Source organism: Chiloscyllium punctatum, chromosome 5 (genome assembly GCF_047496795.1).
Source record: "Chiloscyllium punctatum isolate Juve2018m chromosome 5, sChiPun1.3, whole genome shotgun sequence".
NCBI lineage: Eukaryota > Metazoa > Chordata > Chondrichthyes > Orectolobiformes > Hemiscylliidae > Chiloscyllium > Chiloscyllium punctatum.
Window position 1 is genome coordinate 117280668 of NC_092743.1, and position 17976 is coordinate 117298643.

The 17976-nt window shown below is 42.0% G+C and overlaps 1 protein-coding gene across 5 annotated transcripts in view; it reads left to right on the top strand.

Annotated features, from left to right (window-relative positions):
- The window catches only part of amph (amphiphysin), a 222572-nt gene that overhangs the window by 136479 nt on the left and 68117 nt on the right, over positions 1–17976 (top strand). For all 5 annotated transcript variants that reach the window (XM_072571182.1, XM_072571180.1, XM_072571181.1 and 2 more), the window contains exons 10-11: positions 4216–4366; positions 5882–6010. In XM_072571182.1, coding sequence (XP_072427283.1) covers positions 4216–4366; positions 5882–6010 — 280 coding nt within the window. The remainder of the gene's footprint in view (positions 1–4215; positions 4367–5881; positions 6011–17976) is intronic.

Here is a 17976-nt window from a genome sequence, read left to right on the forward strand (position 1 = left end):
TCTTTATCTTTTTGAAAATATCATATTTATTGGTATTATTTAGCCGTGTGGGGTTTGATTAGCTCAGTTGGTCAGATGGAGTCATCGAGATGTACAGCACAGAAGTAAACTTTTCGATCCAACTTGTCTTTGCCAACCAGATATCCTAAATTAATCTAATCCCATTTGCCAACATTTGGCTCACATCTCTCTAAATCCTTCCTATTCATATATCCATCCAGATGCTGTAATTATACCAACCTCCACCACTTCCTCTCGCAGCTCATTCCATACCATAAGAAATCTTTCCCCTTTCAGTCTAAACCTATGCCCTCTAGTTTTTGACTCTCACATCCCAGGGAAAAGACCTTTTCTATTTATCCTATCCATGCCCCTCATGATTTTATAAACCTCTATAAGATCACCCACCAGTCTCCGACGCTCCAGGGAAAGCAACTCCAGCCTATTCAGCCTCTCCCTATAGCTCAAACCCTCCAACACTGGCAACATGCTTGTAAATCTTTTCTGAATCCTTTCAAGTTTCACATCAGCCTTCCTGTAGGAGGGAGACCAGAATTGCACACAATATTCCAAAAGTGGCCGAACCAATGTGCTGTATAGTTGTAACATGACTTCCCAACTCCTATACTCAAAGCTCTGACCAATAAAGGAAAGCATACTAAACACCTTCTTCACCACCCTATCAACCTGAGTCTTCACTTTCAAGGAGCTATGAATCTGCATTCCAAGGTCTCTTTGCTCAGCAACAATCCCCACGACCTTACTATTAAGTGTATAATCCTGCCCTGATTTGCCTTTCCAAAATGCAGCACCTCGCATTTATACAAATTAAACCTCATCTGCCATTCCTCGCCCATCTGATCAAGATCCCGTTGTACTCAGAGGTACTTCTTCACTGTCCACTACACCTCCAATTTTGGTGTCATCTGCAAACTTACTAAACATACCTCCTTTGTTGACATCCAAATCATTTATAAAAATGGTGAAAAGTAGTGGACTCAGCACCGATCCTTGTGGCATACCACTGGTCACAGCCCTCCAGTCTGAAAAACAACCCTCCACTACCACCCTCTGTCTTCTACCTTCGAGTCAGTTCTGTATCGAAATGGCTAGTTCTCTCAGTATTCCATGAGATTTAACCTTGCTAACCAGTCTCCCATGAGGAACCTTGTTGAACGCCTTACTGAAGTCCATATAGATCACGTTCACCATTCTGGCCTCATCAATCCTCTTTGTTACTTCTTCAAAAACTCAATAAAGTTCATGAGACATGATTTCCCATGCACAAAGCTATGTTGACGATTCCTAATCAGTCCTTGCCTTTCCAAACACAAGTAAATCCTGTCTCTCAGGATTTGGTCTAACAACTAGCCCTCCATCCAAATCAGGCTCACTGGTCTATAGATCTCTGGCTTTTCCTTACCACCTTTCTTAAATAGTGGAACCACGTTAACCAACCTCCAGTCTTCCAGCACCTCATTTGTGACTATCGATGATACAAATATCTCTACAAGGGGCCCACCAATCACTTCCCTAGTTCCCACAGAGTTCTAGGGTACATCTGATCAGGTCCTGGTGATTTATCCACCTTTCTGCATTTTAAGACATTAAGCACCATCTCCTCTGTAATATGAACATTTTTCAAGATGTCACCATCTATTTCCCCACATTCTGTATCTTCCATGTCCTTCTCAACAGTAAACACTGATGCAAAATTCTCATTAAGTATCTCCCCCATCTCCGACGGTTCTACTCATAGGCTGTCTTGCTGATCTTTGAGGGGTCCTGTTCTCTTCCTAGTCACCCTTTTGTCCTTAATGACTCAAGTGTGTGCAGAATGAAGACCAAGAGTACAGATTCACTCCCTGCACTAACTGTGGTAAATCGTGAAGGTGTTTCATTTAGTTACGTACCAGTTAAGATCTGAATGAATGCATCAGGCTGAAGAAGCTGAATGGTCTGTTCTCATTCCTATATGACCATGTAATTGAGTGTTCAAACCTTCTAGGAAAATTAGGATTAATGTTAGTGCATGAAAGTCGCTTACAATGTAATGTTTGAGCTTGAGTTCTGAATCCAGCTTATCCGTATGGAAGAACTCTGAGTAGAGAGGTGCAAGTCTCCCCTGCAGGGTATCATCTGTTGCTGTAAATGTCTGGATACCATGCTCTATACTAATTCAGCAGCATTGCTTGAAATGGAGCTCTTGAATCTCACCTCCCAATAACAGGCCTCCCTTATCCTTTTAAAGATGAAGGAGGAATTGTTTGCATGTTGAGAATGAAATTGTCCCATTTGCAGTTTCTGACTAGTATTAGTGTTCATACAATCCTATCATCTAGTAAATAAATGTATGAGTTTGGACAGTCTTCTGTAGGGGAGAATATTCAACCGATATCAAGCTAATGGAGATCCTATTTGTGTATAGTTTCACATCAGTTTTTTTTACGGGGACTTTTAATTGCAGTGATGTGTTTGAGTGTAACCACATGTATAGATGTATGTTCATGTATATGTAAGCCTGTGTGTTTGTGAATGCAAATATATCTGATACCTGAATACAGTATATACGCAATTGTATGATTCAAAGATCATGGTTCTCCATCTAATGTAGATGCTACATTAACAAATCCCCCATTCTATGACTTTTACAAAACTGTTGACTAGCATACTGAAACTAAACTGTGCTTGACCAAGCCTCAGTTGCCTTCATTGTTTGCTTGTTCCTATGCTGCACTTATATCAATGGCTAATGTCAGTTCTCTAGGAAGAGGCATTGCATCAGGGAATGATGCAACATAATTAAAAAGTTTAATTACGAAACAAGTTCTTTAACCTCAGGATTGTTCTTCTGGATTAATGTCTCCAAATCATTTACATTTTTATCTCCATCTCAGAATGATGGTGATATCTGCAAAATGTGGGTCTGACTCCTGCTTCCTTTTGCAGATAAATAAAAATCCAGTAAAGCTCCATGTTGGAGTATAATAGCAGCTGTGGAAGGAGATTAAATGGATGGAGTATAATCAACGAAACAGTTGAGTGTATATAGGCTGCAGAAAGGAGTCTGAGTGGGTAGAGTAAAAATTGATGTGATGGAGTGTCCATAGGCTGTGAAATGAGCTTAAATGATTGGGATCGGGTCCATAAAAGAGTAAGTTGTACATGATCTGTGGAAGGCGCTCAGTTGGGTGGGGTAGCGTCTACAATAGGGTCAAGTGTACATATCTGTGGAAGGGGATTAGAGAGTATTGTCTATGGGGTATGCAAAGGGTGTGCTTGATTGAAAGGCGCATTCTCATTGCTTGTTTAGTTATTTTCTGTTGCTGTTTAGTTATTGTTTCTGCAAGTCTAGTTTAATTGCTACTGGATTCTTGAAATGCTTTTTAATGCAATCTCACTGAAGTGTGCTTAATGTTTTAAATGATTAACGGTTGGATATTATCAAATGTTTGATATTATTTCACACTGTTTTTTGCTACTGTTGACAAAGGAGATGGAGGTAGGATTGAAGCATGTATCTAATATACATGAATGATTAGTTTTTGATTGTAGCTAGGAATACTAAACCATGTGAGCTTTAGTCCTGCTGTCAGGCTTAGATCTTGGTCTTCTGACCAGAAATAAAATGAAGCAAAATTATTGCCAGCTGGTAAACCCAATCAATGTTTAAAATTGTCCTTGCTGATTGTTATTGCCAATCCTTGTGCATTTGTCTCATGTCTGTTGTTGATCTTCATGTTTAGTTGTTGCATTTGTATACATATCTAACCCCTTGATAATTTGTCTAATGTAATTCCTGCTTATGTTTTAGAATTTAAAAAAGCAGATAGTTTAAATATAAAACAAGTAATACAGAACAAACTTTTCAACCTCAGGATTGCCCTTCTGGATAAGTGTCTCCAAACATTTGTATTTTATCTCAGTTTCAGGGTAAATGTTACGAATACAAGGCTATTTTGTCATTGCATTTGCAAGGGAAGTATGCTTGCACTGTGTGAATTAGCATTGCAGTGAATGTTGGAGCTTTCACTTGAATAATACTTCACATGGCGGAAGTCCCAAAAGCGTGTGTGAAGTGTGTTTGGCTGGTGAATGGAAGAAGGAAGTGCAGTTTGGGTCTAGATTTTATTTAGAACGAATGATTCGGCTTATATAGAATCTTCTTTCAGTATCACCAGCTAACTTGTTGTATGCTTTGTTGTCCTGTTACAGTGACTCGGGCCCATTGAGAATTTCCAAGACCCCAACGCCACCGGAAGAACCATCTCCACCCAGTAGCCCAGTGACCAGTCCTAACCATAGTTTAGCACCTTTAGCACCATCACCAGCTCATACTCCGACTCGTCCCAAGTCACCATCTCAGGTAAAGTTTGAAAAAAGAACAAAAATAGTGGGGTTACTGGATTCAGGTGAAGTATTTAGTGGGATAGACAAACCAACATTTTCTTCATGAAATGTAACTTGTTTATGCTGAGACTTTACGCATCAGGCAATTTTGAACCATTGAAAATTGCTTTAAAGGGGTATAAAGAATGATGTCATAGTAATGAGAGAAATAGAAGAAAATATACACGCAAATATGTAAAATGCTGCAAATGCACAATTCATGTAGCACCTGTAAGGCATACGTTTTGGATGCAGGGTTCTCAATAAATATTAACACATCATTTATGTGGCACAAATGCCTGATGCCACTTGTCTGCATTCTCTGCCTCAGTATTCACAGACTCAATAATCCATTGCTGGAGGTGGTGACAGCAAGAGACCTAGTCCCTTTCCTGTTTATGGACCTGGGCCTTTGTGTAGTCAACACAAAGGACCTGGGCCTGCATAAACCTAATTCAGCGCCCAACCCACTTACAGGCAAGGAAACAAGGACAGTGGCATACTGGATTCAAAAATCCCAGAGAAATGCAGGCTTGGATTTTAAGGTAATCTATCTCCTCATTGGAACAATTTCCAATAATTGGGAATATTGGCACCTTTACAAAGCCCATAAACATGAGTCAACTCGCAGCAGGTGTGGCTTCCACCAGTCCTCTGGATTGATTGGATTGAAGATCTTGTCCTTGGCCATGATCCTTTTAAAATTGTTGTTTGATGAGGGCAGAGGTGACCCAATAGACTGGTTTTGCATCCACCCAGCACAATGTCACCATACCCGAGTTCCATTCTAAAATATGAACATCACAAAGTGGACATCTTATTGCCCCACTAACATTTTCAGAAACGCTCTCCCCAACAAATGCAAAACTAGGCTAGAATTGCTCAAGATATTTATCTGCAAGCGTAGCTACTCAGGGGATGGGTCCTTTAGAACATGCTAATGATATGATCAGGATTTGAATGCAATTTTGACTGAGCAGTGTGATCAGGAAGCAGCAGTTAGCTTCCCACCAGCAATGGCAACATAGCTATGATGTAGACTGGGGACAGAATCTTGAATCTATAGATGCTCTATCCTAGAGGCTGGGCCCTGCCAACTGCTGTGGTCAGCTGAATGCCAAGCCACATGATCTCCTGCTTCTTCTGTCTGGACTGTTTTACAGTCAGCGGGATTAAAATGAGCGATTTCAAATATTTCAGATCTCATAAATGAGGGAACAACTTGATCATTTTTTTTTGTTTCTGCTCAAAAACTGTCCGTCTGTTTATAGCTGTGGGACCATTGAAAATATTGAGTGCCTTTATTTAAGATCTATTCCACAACTCCATTAAAATGAAAGGACAGGAAGTCAAGTAGTTCAGCCCATGTTTGCTCGTAGTCAAGTTCCTGTTAGATTACAGGATCCGTGTACTTTGTCATTTCCCTCTGTTGCCAGTCTTGTTTTCATTCCTCTCTCCGGTTTATTTCTCCTTTCCTCCCTGCTTTTTCTAGCTGAGGAAAGGCCCTCCAGTTCCACCACCTCCGAAACTCACCCCAACAAAGGAGCTGCACCAGGAAAATATCATCAACTTCTTTGAGGACAACTTTGTTCCTGAGATCAGTGTCACCAGTCCATCACAGGTCAGTTGACTTTATCGCTCTGCATTTTACTCAGGTCTACAGGGTTTATTTCATAGATAATATGAAGGACAGGTGCAGGCCAAGGGTATACGAACACACATTCCTGACCCCCTGCCTGTGGGCAGCAGGAGCTACACAGGAGAAAAAAACCTGTCACCGTTTCGGGGGAGGATAGGAAATGTCATCAATATTTGCTTTTATTAACTGTGCTTCCCATTCACAGAGCTAGTTAGGTGAAGGAAAAATCTTGCATTTGTCTAATGCTTTCATAACCTCTGCATATCTCAATGCACTTTACAGCCAATAAAAATACTCTTCAATTATAGCCATGATGATAATTTAGGGAGCATTTGGTACAACTGCACGGTGGCTCAGTGGTTAGCAGTACTGCCTCACAGCGCACGGGACCTGGGTTCAATTCCAGCCTCAGGCAATTGTCTGTGTGGAGTTTGCACATTCTCCCTGTGTCTGTGTGGGTTTCCTCCGGGTGCTCCAATTTTCTCCCACAGTCCAAAAGATGTGCAGGTCAGGTAAATTGCCTGTAGTGTTAGGTGGATTAGTCGGGGTAAATATAGGGGGTGGGTTTCTCTTCGGAGTGTTGGTGTGGACTTGTTGGGCTGAAGGGCCTGTTTCCACACTGTAGGGGATCTAATCTAAAAAAAATCATAAGTGATCAGATACCTGTATTGTGAGATGTTGGTCAAGGAATAAATGTTGGCCAGGACAATAGAGAGAACTCCTTTGCTTTACTTCACATTTTGGTTGATGGGATCTTGAATGTCCACTTGATGAAAGAGGGCGGGACTCAGTTTAATATCTCATCAGTAACACAGCGGTCGTTCATTGAGGCATCAGCCTAGGTTGCATGCTCAAGAGTTGTGAGAATCCACATCAGCTGCTGTGCTTTAAGAAGAAGGCTCACCACATACTTTTATAAGGAAAGATGATAAATACTATTAAAAATCATACAACACCAGGTTATAGTCCAACAGGTTTATTTGGTAGCACGAGCTTTCGGAGCGCTGCTCTTTCATCCGGTAGCTGTGGAATAAGATCATAAGACACAGGATTTATGGCAAAAAATTATAGCGTCATGTAACTGAAACAATTTGTTGAACAAACCTAGATTGCCTGTTCATCTTTCAGCTTTCAGAATGGGTTACAAGTTCCGGTTCTTTAAAATGTAAATCCCAGAACTTCTCTCAAGTCACACTCTCAAGATAACTGAAGGTTTTATGAAAAAAAGGTAACCAAAACCTGCAACCCATTCTAAAAGATGAAAGACTTAGCAGCAATCTAGATTTGTTCAATAAATCGTTTGAGCTGCATGACACTGAGATCTTTTGCTATAAATTCTGTGTCTTATGATCCTACTCCACAGCTACTTGGTGAAGGAGCAGCACTCCAAACACTAGTACTTCCAAATAAACTTGTTGGACTATAACCTGGCCTTGTGTAATTTTGAACTTTATCTACCCCAGTCCAACACCAGCACCTCCACATAATAAACACTAGCCTTCCCAACAACATCGACATCCTGCAAACAATGTTTTGGACTGGGGCATGAACACACAACCTTCTAACTCAGAGGAAAGAGCACTCACAATGATCCAAGCCTGATACCTGGATAGTGTCTGGGAATCATGTCAATGTGAGGTTTTTATGTTGTATTAACTACCTTCTAGGTTACATATTTTCAGTTAAAGGTGCAGCACACTGTGTTTACAAAGTACTTGCAGATGATTCATCTTGCCCTGTAAATTCAGCATTATTGGCCTAATTTTTCATGTTAGTGTTCAGGTATAATGGACTTATATGGCAGGAACATCCATGGACTTGCATTGGTCATGACAGTTAGTCCAATATAGTAACATAATCACGGGTAGTATAGAAAAAACCAACAGGAAAACTCTTACTTCCAGACCCTGAGAATGTGCACCTGAGTCTAAGGCAAAAATTCCCACAGCTTCCTTAAAAGAAGCATCATCTTGTTTGGACCTCAATGATACTTGACAAGAGGACGTGATAGCCTATTGGTATGATAGCTAGAGATGCAGGTAATGTTCTGGGAGCTTAGGTTCAAATCCCATCATGGCAGATGATGGAATTTGAATTCAATTTAAAAACAAATCTGGAATTAAGAGCCAACAGATGACCATGAAACCATTGTTGATTGTTAGGAAAAAAACAATGTGGCTCACTAATGTCCTTTAGGAAAGGAAACTGCCATCCTTACCTGGCCTATGTGTGACTGCAGACCCACAACAATGTAATTAACTACCTCTGGGCAATTAGCAATGGGCAATAAATGCTGGCCTCATTCAAGTTTACAGCTCAGAGCTATTATTATTTTCCAACTTGCTGTGCAATTTTAAACTGTGTTTCTCAGCAAAGTTTTATTTGACAAATGAATGAGAGAAACACAGACCTGAGGACGATCTTGCTAAAAATTAACATTCAGGGAAGAATCCTTCATGCAACCCATACACATACTGATGTTTCAGCAGTTGGCACTAATTACTGTCCTGTAGGCTATATGTTCTTGTTCACGTGATCTGTCCTAAAGTAGTACAGTCAAAAGTCTGAGTATGACAAACTTCTCCCAACAGTTCATTTGAAGAAAGAGTGTGTTTGCACAGGCATTATATCTTTAGAGTACTATAATATTACCCAAGGGGACAGGGCAGGGTTGTGTGAGCCCTTATGGACCAGATACTGTTGGTTTTCCCCAATGTCCATGTTGTGAAGGAGATGCATGATCATGTTTAACTGTCTCTTTGCTCAGCTGAAACTGACCCAGGAGTTGAGGGAAGGAAGAAAGGTAGAGGAAAGTGTGGAATTCCTATGATCTGTTAGCATTTTAACATTCCTGATTTTTCATGTATACGAAGTGCCTGCGAACATCAACCATTTACACAAATTCAGAAGCAGAGTTGTTTCTCATTCCTCCAATGCTGCCAGACCTACTGAGTTTCTCCAGCTTTCTCTGTGTTTGCATTCAAATCTGAGTCGTTTTTATATCAAAAGGGCCCAAAAACAAAAACCGCGCCCCTCGGTCCCACAGAGGAAGTGCACAGTCTCCCTTCTTAACTTTGATTGCCCTGGAAGTATCAGTGCATGTGCATGGAATCCGTAACAATGCATTCACAACATACCTCCAGACAGGGGAATTTCCATGTATTGCTACAAAATCGAAGTGCCCATATTAGCTTAAAAAGACTGCAGTATCTTTTTGGCTGCTGCCTATCGTTATGGGGGCTGTGCATGGGAGATGGTGTGAGGGAATCAGGAAACCATCAGGGAAAAGCTGTCCAATTCTACAGATTGGCAGGATTCCCGCAGATCCAAGGAGTATCTCACTGAGTGTGTGGGAGGCTCAAAGCACATTGAGAAAAGCTGCTGAGTACCATGAGCAAACCATCAGTTAATTCATGTTCAGCTGGTGTGTGATATACAATCATTTTATATTGAGCATTAAATCCACTCTCTGGGAATCTATCTTGATGCTTTCATTAAGTGATAATCTAGCAAATGTGACCAAACCATTGCAGCAAGATGTTTGATTAGAGATTGCTGATATCCCTTTCAACTTCAGTAAGATTTCTACAGGCAAAGAGGACTCCAAATATATGAGGTCCATGTCAGTGCAAGAAGACTGTCAGTATTTTGCAGTCTGGTTTCTCAATGCTTGGGTAAATCTAATACAGGAATACTATGGCTCTACATAAACTTTTGTTCCTCATCAAACATGAAAATTACATTAACAATGAAGTGCACTTAAACATCTGAATTCGTTTTGTAGCTTAGCACATTCAAACAGCCTGGGCAATTCTGATTGGATTGTGTGTGTGTGGGGGGTGTGTGTGTGGGGGGGGTGTGTGTGTGGGGGGGTGTGTGTGTGGGGGGTGTGTGTGTGGGGGGGGTGTGTGTGTGGGGTGTGTGTGTGTGGGTGTGGGGTGTGTGTGTGGGTGGGGTGTGTGTGTGTGGGGTGTGTGTGTGTGTGTGGGGGTGTGTGTGTAGGGGGTGTGTGTGTGTGGGGGGGTGTGTGTGGGGGGGTGTGTGTGTGGGGGGTGTGTGTGTGTGGGGGGGGTGTGTGTGTGTGGGGTGTGTGTGTGTGGGGGGGGGGTGTGTGTGTGGGGTGTGTGGCATATCTGAGGGGTCACAGAACACATCCTTGGGGTTCATCCAGTCTACTTGGGTCCAGAGACCAGAAGTTCTGGGCCTATAATTATTTTTTAAACAAATGAGGGATTTTAAATTGTTCCATCAAATGTACAGAACAAGGAACTAATTGTAATGCAAATCTATATTCCAATGTGTCCCATATTCTGCTGTGTTGTTGTCATTTTCAAAAGGAAATTAGATGGTTATTTGAAAAGGAACAATGTGCAGGGTGACGGGGAGAGAGCAGGAGAATTGTGCTAAGTGAGCTGCTCGTTTGGAGAGCCAGCAGAGACATGGCAGGCTAAACGGTATTCTTCTGTGCTGAAAGAATTCTGGAAGCTGTCATGCCTCTCTGTGGCACAATTGCTAGCCCCAGGCATCTCCTGCCCTGCCTCTGAGGGCAATTGAAAATTCTCCCTGTGGTACTCTCAAAGGAGATGGCAACGCATGGCAAGAGGGAGATGACAATGATGGCAGGAATTCCAACATTGCTTTGTCAACTCTATGAGGAAGGGGTCCCTGATATTTAAGGTTGACATTTGAAGAAAGATGCCAGAGGCTTAGCCTCTATCCTTCCATCATTTATCATTCTGTTTAGTCACACAAGTACATAATAATTTGCCTCAAAAGGCAGCATCATGTCAACTACTGTGGTGAAGGCCACCTGGTCACTAATTGCAGCCAGGAGCTGGTTGCAGGTATGGGAGCAGAAGCTGTGCCAGGACTCACTGTACAGGCTTGAGTCTCACAGGAAAAATCATCAATCAATCTCATCCTGGTAAATAGTAGCCTATGGCTGCGGTTGAGTCTGATAGAAGGCAGATAGAAGTCTGACCAATGCATTGAGGAGTAATGAACTGCATCAAGGTAGAAAGCTCAGAAAAAGCAAGGTGCCCCTGACTGAAGGATCATTTTGCATTTTCAGGAATCATTATATCCAGAATCCATACCTGTCATTGCATTAATTATTATTAGATTGCTGACTGTAGACTTTTGCTGTGATCGGAAATTTTGAAATCTGAATTTCTCCTTCGCTGAAAGGCTCTAGATACCATATAAATGGGAACTTTCAAAGACGAGAGCAATAATTTTTTGTTAGGTAAGGGATATGGAGCAAAGTTGGATAAATTGAGATGAGGTGCGGATTGACCATGATCTAACTGAATGGCAGACCAGGCTTGAGAAGCTGGAATGATCATGGGTCAAATGTACATGTTACAATGGCCTGGATCTTCTGCACAGTGGCATTCTTCATCGAATTACCACTCAGGGCAAACTTTTCCTGACCCCAATGTTGCTCTGTATTTCTTGCCATTGAGTCTGCCTTCTTCAAAAGTATAGAATTCAATATTAATCAAAGAGCTCCATTAGAATGCCGTAATACAGGGGGAATAGCTAAACGCATCCCTTTTCATGTCGCTAGCTACCATGCCGTAAGCTAAAAGGTTCAGCATGAACGAATGAGTGTGTGGATGAATGAGTGTGTGGATGAATGAGTGTGTGGATGAATGAGTGTGTGGATGAATGAATGTGTGGATGAATGAATGTGTGAATGAATGAGTGTGTGGATGAATGAATGTGTGGATGAATGAGTGTGTGGATGAATGAGTGTGTGGATGAATGAGTGTGTGGATGAATGAGTGTGTGGATGAATGAATGTGTGAATGAATGAGTATGTGGATAAATGATCGTGTGAAAGAGTTAGGAAATTGTTAAGTGATTTATAAGTGGTCGGTGGTAAAGTGGACAGTCGGAGCTACTCAGGACTGGTCAAGAAGGGTAGTTGAGTTTTCTGGGATTAGAATGATCGGAGGTGGTAGTATTTGGATTGGATGAAAGGGTCGCAATTGGGTAATGATGTATTGATCAGCGAGTTAAGAAATAGTTGGGTAGTTGTTGAGCTAGTTGGTTAGAGGATCATTAGCGGTGCTGAGAGAGCTTAAGAACAGATTGGGAGAGTCAGTTTTGTTGTTACCAAGGAGCTAGACTTGCTTTCATTTGTCTAATATCTCCAAGATGACTATCCAGCAAAGTACCACAGCAGTGTTCAAAGTCACTGACACCTGAGTTAGATCTTTGCGGAGGATCTTGAGGAGCAGGGGAATTGCCCCCCAGAAGTTTCAACTACCTGCATAAATCCAGTGAGGGTCAGCATGTCGGAACCTCTTTGGGGTCCCAACACGCATCGTGGGTTGTGCGCCTGGTCTTGGAAAATCTGGAAACAAAATGATCTGTCCAATATATTATAAATCATTTGTGCCCTTGGTTTGATGGGTACTGTGCTCCCCTATTAAGGCCTACCTCAGAAAAGTGTATCACACAGAAGGAGAACTGATGTAATGGGAACTTTGCAGCATGTAGGAGAAAGTGAGGGCTGCAGATGCTGGAGATCAGACTCGAGAGTGTGGTGCTAGAAAAGCACAGCAGGTCAGGCAGCATCCGAGGAGCAGGAGAATCGACATTTCGAGCATAAGCCCTTCCTCAGAGATGTTGCAGCATGTGTAAATCTCCAAAAGGAACACTTGTGGGACATTTGTTATGAGAAAAATCAACCCTGTAGAACATCATTTAACTAGGACAGTGGTATTCTGTAAATAGTTCTTAAGCTGCCTGTAGTCCCCACTTGTTTCCTGGTGTCTTTTCATTGCCTTTTTCTATAGCCAACCCTCTCATTCATTGACCCATCTTTTTGCTACTTTCCTTGATGACGCTCAGATCTATAGCCCGTCTCACTCCATTGCTTGCTTCCTCCCACTCACCATTAATCTGCTGAGCCCTCACACATAGTGAGGAACAGGGCACTTGGCAATTTGGAGGGAGGTGAAAATGTGTTGCTGGAAAAGCGCAGCAGGTCAGGCAGCATCCAAGGAACAGGAGAATCGACGTTTCGGGCATAAGCCCTTCTTCAGGAATGAGGAAAGTGTTAGCGGGAGGGTCAAGGTGTGGATCCAGGGAAAGATGATGGAAAGTAGAAAGGATTAGTAATTTATTAGGAGTTTGTGAATTGTTTAGAGTCAGCAAGGAGATTCGTGGGCCAGATAGGTTCAAGGCAGCCAGTAGGGTTTGAATTTACAAATTTCAATTCAAGAATGTAACCCATCCTTATTACATGGTTGCTTATGGGAAAGTAATTTGGCATGAGTTAGTTTCGCATTTTTAGGAAGATGTTAGGGGAGCTAAATAGGGGATAGCTGTAAATAATTAAATAGGTGAATATATAATAGTTATCATTAAAATGCTAAAGATTATCATTCATTGTCAAAGGTTAAGAAAATGAAGTACCACAGCTAATACCAGTGAATAGAAAAAGGTAAAATGGAGAAGCTATGCTCAATGTATATTGAACTTTGAGTAGACCACAATTAGGACTTCTGTATGGTCATTAATACATTCTACTAACTTTTTGAAGAAATAAATCACAAAGAAGTTTTAAGTACTTGTTCAAATTCTACTTGTGGCTTGAGTAAAATTTTTTAATATCCCAACTAGGCCTCACTATTTTCTTAGTGATCACCACTGAACTAGGAATCAAATAAGTAGTTGAAAAGAAGCATGGATCATAAATATGGAAATGGACTCAAGAGGGTGCCCTGGCTTACTTCTTGAATTTCTGTTGAATCTAGGCTGGGTGGTGTTGGAATGAAGTCCCAGATATTGTTTCATTATTTTTCCACCTTGATGCAATCTACTCCCTCAAATACTCCTTTGGGCTTATATCAAGACAGCCCAGGTGTAGAGAAAGAACATGGAAATGAAAGAAATGGCATATCCCCACTGTATTTCCTACCATGCACATAGTCAAAGTGTAAATTGAGCAGTTTGTCAATGGTCCGACAAGGGAAGGGGCCATATTGGACCTGGTACTGGGGAATGAGCCAGGACAGGTGGTAGAAGTTGCGGGGTGGTGGGGGGGGGGGATTTCTTTGGGAACAGTGACCATAATTCCGTAAGTTTTAGAATACTCGTAGATAAAGAAGAGAGTGGTCCTAAGGCAAGAGTGCTAAACTGGGCCAAGGCCAATCATATCAAAATTCAGACGGAGCTGGGAAATGTGGATTGGATGCAGCTATTTGAAGGGAAGTCCACATTTGAGATGTGGGAGGCTTTCAAAGATAGGTTAACGGCAGGATAGGCATGTCCCATTGAAGGCAAAGGATCGGAAGGGCAGGATTCGTGAACAGTGGATGACAGGAGAAACTGTATGACTAGACAAGAGGAAAAGGGAAGCGTACATAAGGTCTAGGCAGATAAGAACAGAACGGGCCCTGGAGGAATATCAGAAGAGTAGGACAAGTCTTAAACAAGGAATCAAGCGGGCTAAAAGGGGTCATGAAATAACTTTAGCAAACAGAATTAAGGAAAATCCCAAAACATTTTATTCTTATATAAGAAGCAAGCAGGTAACTAAAGAAAGGATTGGTCCACTAAAAGATAATGAAGGAAGGCTGTGTGTCGAACCTGAGAGAATGGGTGAGATTCTGAATGATTACTTTGCATCAGTGTTCACTGAGGAGAGGAACATGATGAATGTTGAGATTAGAGATAGAAGTTTGATTAGTCTGGATCACGTTGACATAAGTAGGGAAGATGTGTTGGGTATGCTAGAGGTTATTAAGGTGGACAAATCCCCAGGACCGGATGGGATCTATCCCAGGTTGCTGAGGGAGGTGAGAGAGGAAATAGCTGGGGCTCTGACAGATATCTTTGTGGCATCCTTAAATGCAGGTGAGGTGCCAGAGGACTGGAGGGTTGCTCATGTTGTCCCCCTGTACAAGAAGGGTAGTAGGGATATTCTGGGTAACTACAGACCAGTGAGCCTGACATCGGTGGTGGGAAAATTGCTGGAGAGGGTACTGAGAGATAAAATCTATTTATATTTAGAAAAGAATGGACTTATCAGTGATAAGCAACATGGTTTTATGCGGGGGAGATCATGCCTTACCAACTTAATAGAGTTCTTCGAGGAAGTGACCAAGTTGACAGATGAAGGAAGGGCTGTTGATGTCATATACATGGACTTTAGCAAGGCGTTTGATAAGGTTCCCCATGGTAGACTAATAGAGAAAGTGAAGTCACATGGTGTCAGGATGTTCTAGCTAGGTGAATAAAGAACAGGTTGAGCAACAGGAGACAGAGGGTAGTAGTTGAAGGGAGTTTCTCGAAATGGAGAAAGGTGACCAGGTGGTGTTCCACAGGGGTCAGTGTTGGGGCCACTGTTGTTTGTGATATACATAAATGATCTAGAAGTGGGCACTGTTGGTATGATCAGCAAGTTTGCAGATGACACAAAGATTGGTGGAGTAGCAGAAAGCAAAGGGGCTGTCAGAGAATACAGGAGGGTATAGATAGATTGGAGAGTTGGGTGGAAAAGTGGCAGATGGTTTCCAATCTGGACAAATATGAGGTGATGCATTTAGGCAAGACTAATTCGAGAGCGAATTATACAATGAACGGAAGAGCCTTGGAAAAGTTGATGGGCAGAGAGATCTAGGAGTGCAGGTCCATTGTACCCTGAAGGTTGCTGCACAGGTTGGTAGAGTGGTCAAGAAGGCATATGGTATGCTTGCCTTCATTGGATGGGGTATTGTGTATAAGAGCTGGCAAGTCATGTTAACATTGTACAAGACATTGGTTCGGCCGCATTTCGAATACTGTGTACAGTTCTGGTCGCCACATTACCAAAAGGATGTGGACACTTTAACAAGGGTGCAGAGAAAGTTTACGAGGATTTTGCCTGTATGGAAAGTGCTAGCTATGAAGAGAGGTTGGATTTATATTCATTAGAAAAAAGGAGATTGAGGGGGTCCTGATTGAGGTTTATAAAATCATGAAGGGTATAGACAGGTTGGATAGAGATAAGCTTTTTCACAGGGTGAAGATTTCAATAACAAGAGGTCATGCTTTCAAGGCGAGAGGTGGAAAGTTTAAGGGGTAAACACACAGCAAGTACTTCACACAGAAGGTGGTGGTCATTTGGAACGCGTTGCCAGCAGAGGTGATAGAGGCAGGCACGGTAGATTCATTTAAGATGCATCTGGACAGATGCATGAGTAGGTGGGGAGCAGAGGGATATAGATGCTTAGGAATTAACCAACAGGTTTAGACAGTACATTTGGATTGGCTCAGACTTGGAGGGCCGAAGGGCCTGTTCCTGGGCTGTAAATTTTCTTTGTTCTTTGTTTTAAATGAAATTGAACTTGAGGGTCGTCTATTTAGGAGAAAGTGAGGACTGCAGATGCTGGAGATCAGAGCTGAAAACATGTTGCTGAAAAAGCGCAGCAGGTCAGGCAGCATCCAAGGAGCAGGACAATCGAGGTTTCGGGCATGAGCCTCCTGAAGAAGGGTTTCCTGAAGAAGGGATCATGCCCGAAACGTCGATTCTCCTGCTCCTTGGATGCTGCCTGACCTGCTGCGCTTTTCCAGCAACACATTTTCAGGTCATCTATTTAGTCCAGGCATCTGCTGCTGACAGTAACTCAAGCAGCCAGGGCTCATGGAAAAATGTTCAGAAAACAAAGCCTGATACCAGTTCAAGGTTAAGGTAGAACATTTTGCAGAAAGGATAGAAGGTGAATTAGAGTCAGTGTGACATTTCTGTGGCACGTTGAAAATCTGTTCTGTATCTATTCTAATTGAACCTAACTGACCCAAAAGTCTTCTTTTATTTTCTTAATACCTCACTCACATTTCATAACTTAGTAACTCTTTCTACTCTCCACCATTTCTCTCCTGGTCCCACTCCTTGGTGGGAGATGACACCTAATCAAGAGTAAGAGGAGAGTCAGAACGTTTGGCTGATCAGATCCAGGTGAACAGATGGCACTGGGAGAGGAGTGAAGGATCATATAGACTCTGCTAGACAATTGTGCATTTGAGGCTCTAACTTGAAAGCAAATCCTTCTTAAACTTAGTTTTTTCAAACAAACTTGTGCCCCTGCAACCTCTGGCAAGGTGCACTAAGCAGATGGCATGATTATGGACTCCTGCCTGTGCCATCTTCATTATAACAGCTGGTGACATCCAGAAATCCAAAGTACAAGGGCATTAAATAGATGGCAGTAGCCCTGCCACACAAAACATTATGCAAAATTTATTAAATATGAGTATTAGCAGTAGTTCTGGCTGTGACCTGATGTGTGAAACTGGATTGTGAATTTTCACCATTGGTGCAAGCTTGTCTGCAGCGATTCTGGGAATGACTCAAATTGAGTTGCATTACATCCAACTGTCATGCTCAGTTAGTCATCCTAGCTTCAACTGCAGTTTTAGAAAGGTCAAAAGAATGCATCAGTAGGGAACAGGGAAAGGGTCGGGGGAGTGGGGAGGATGCTTTTTGGATGCTCCATGCAGACTCGATAAGCCAAATGGTTTCTTTCTGCGCTTTCTGTGATGATTCTATGATGGGACTGTAAGGTTGACTGAAAATTGAAGGAGAAGTTAAAGGAGAGCATCACAATTAAGTGAGAAAATTCAGGAAGCCCTTGAATCTCTGAAAATAGTTTCTCTCATAATTAGCCCCCACAAAAACAAAATGGGAAGACACTGAGGAAATAAGTAGTAATCAAAGGTGTAGCTGTATCTTTGCAGTCAAGTGGTAAAGTAGCCCATCCCTAATGCTTACCAAAGTTAAGGTAGTGGTGTACTATAAGGTCAGGAAACTTGACTTCTGTGGTACTCAATCTATTACCATAGGTCAGTATTGCAGTTTGAATAAAGAGGTACAACCAAGTTTCACACTATACTTGATTACTGTTTTTTTGGACTTGCTAGTGCATGCATGCTAGCTAGAAGCTTCCTTACAG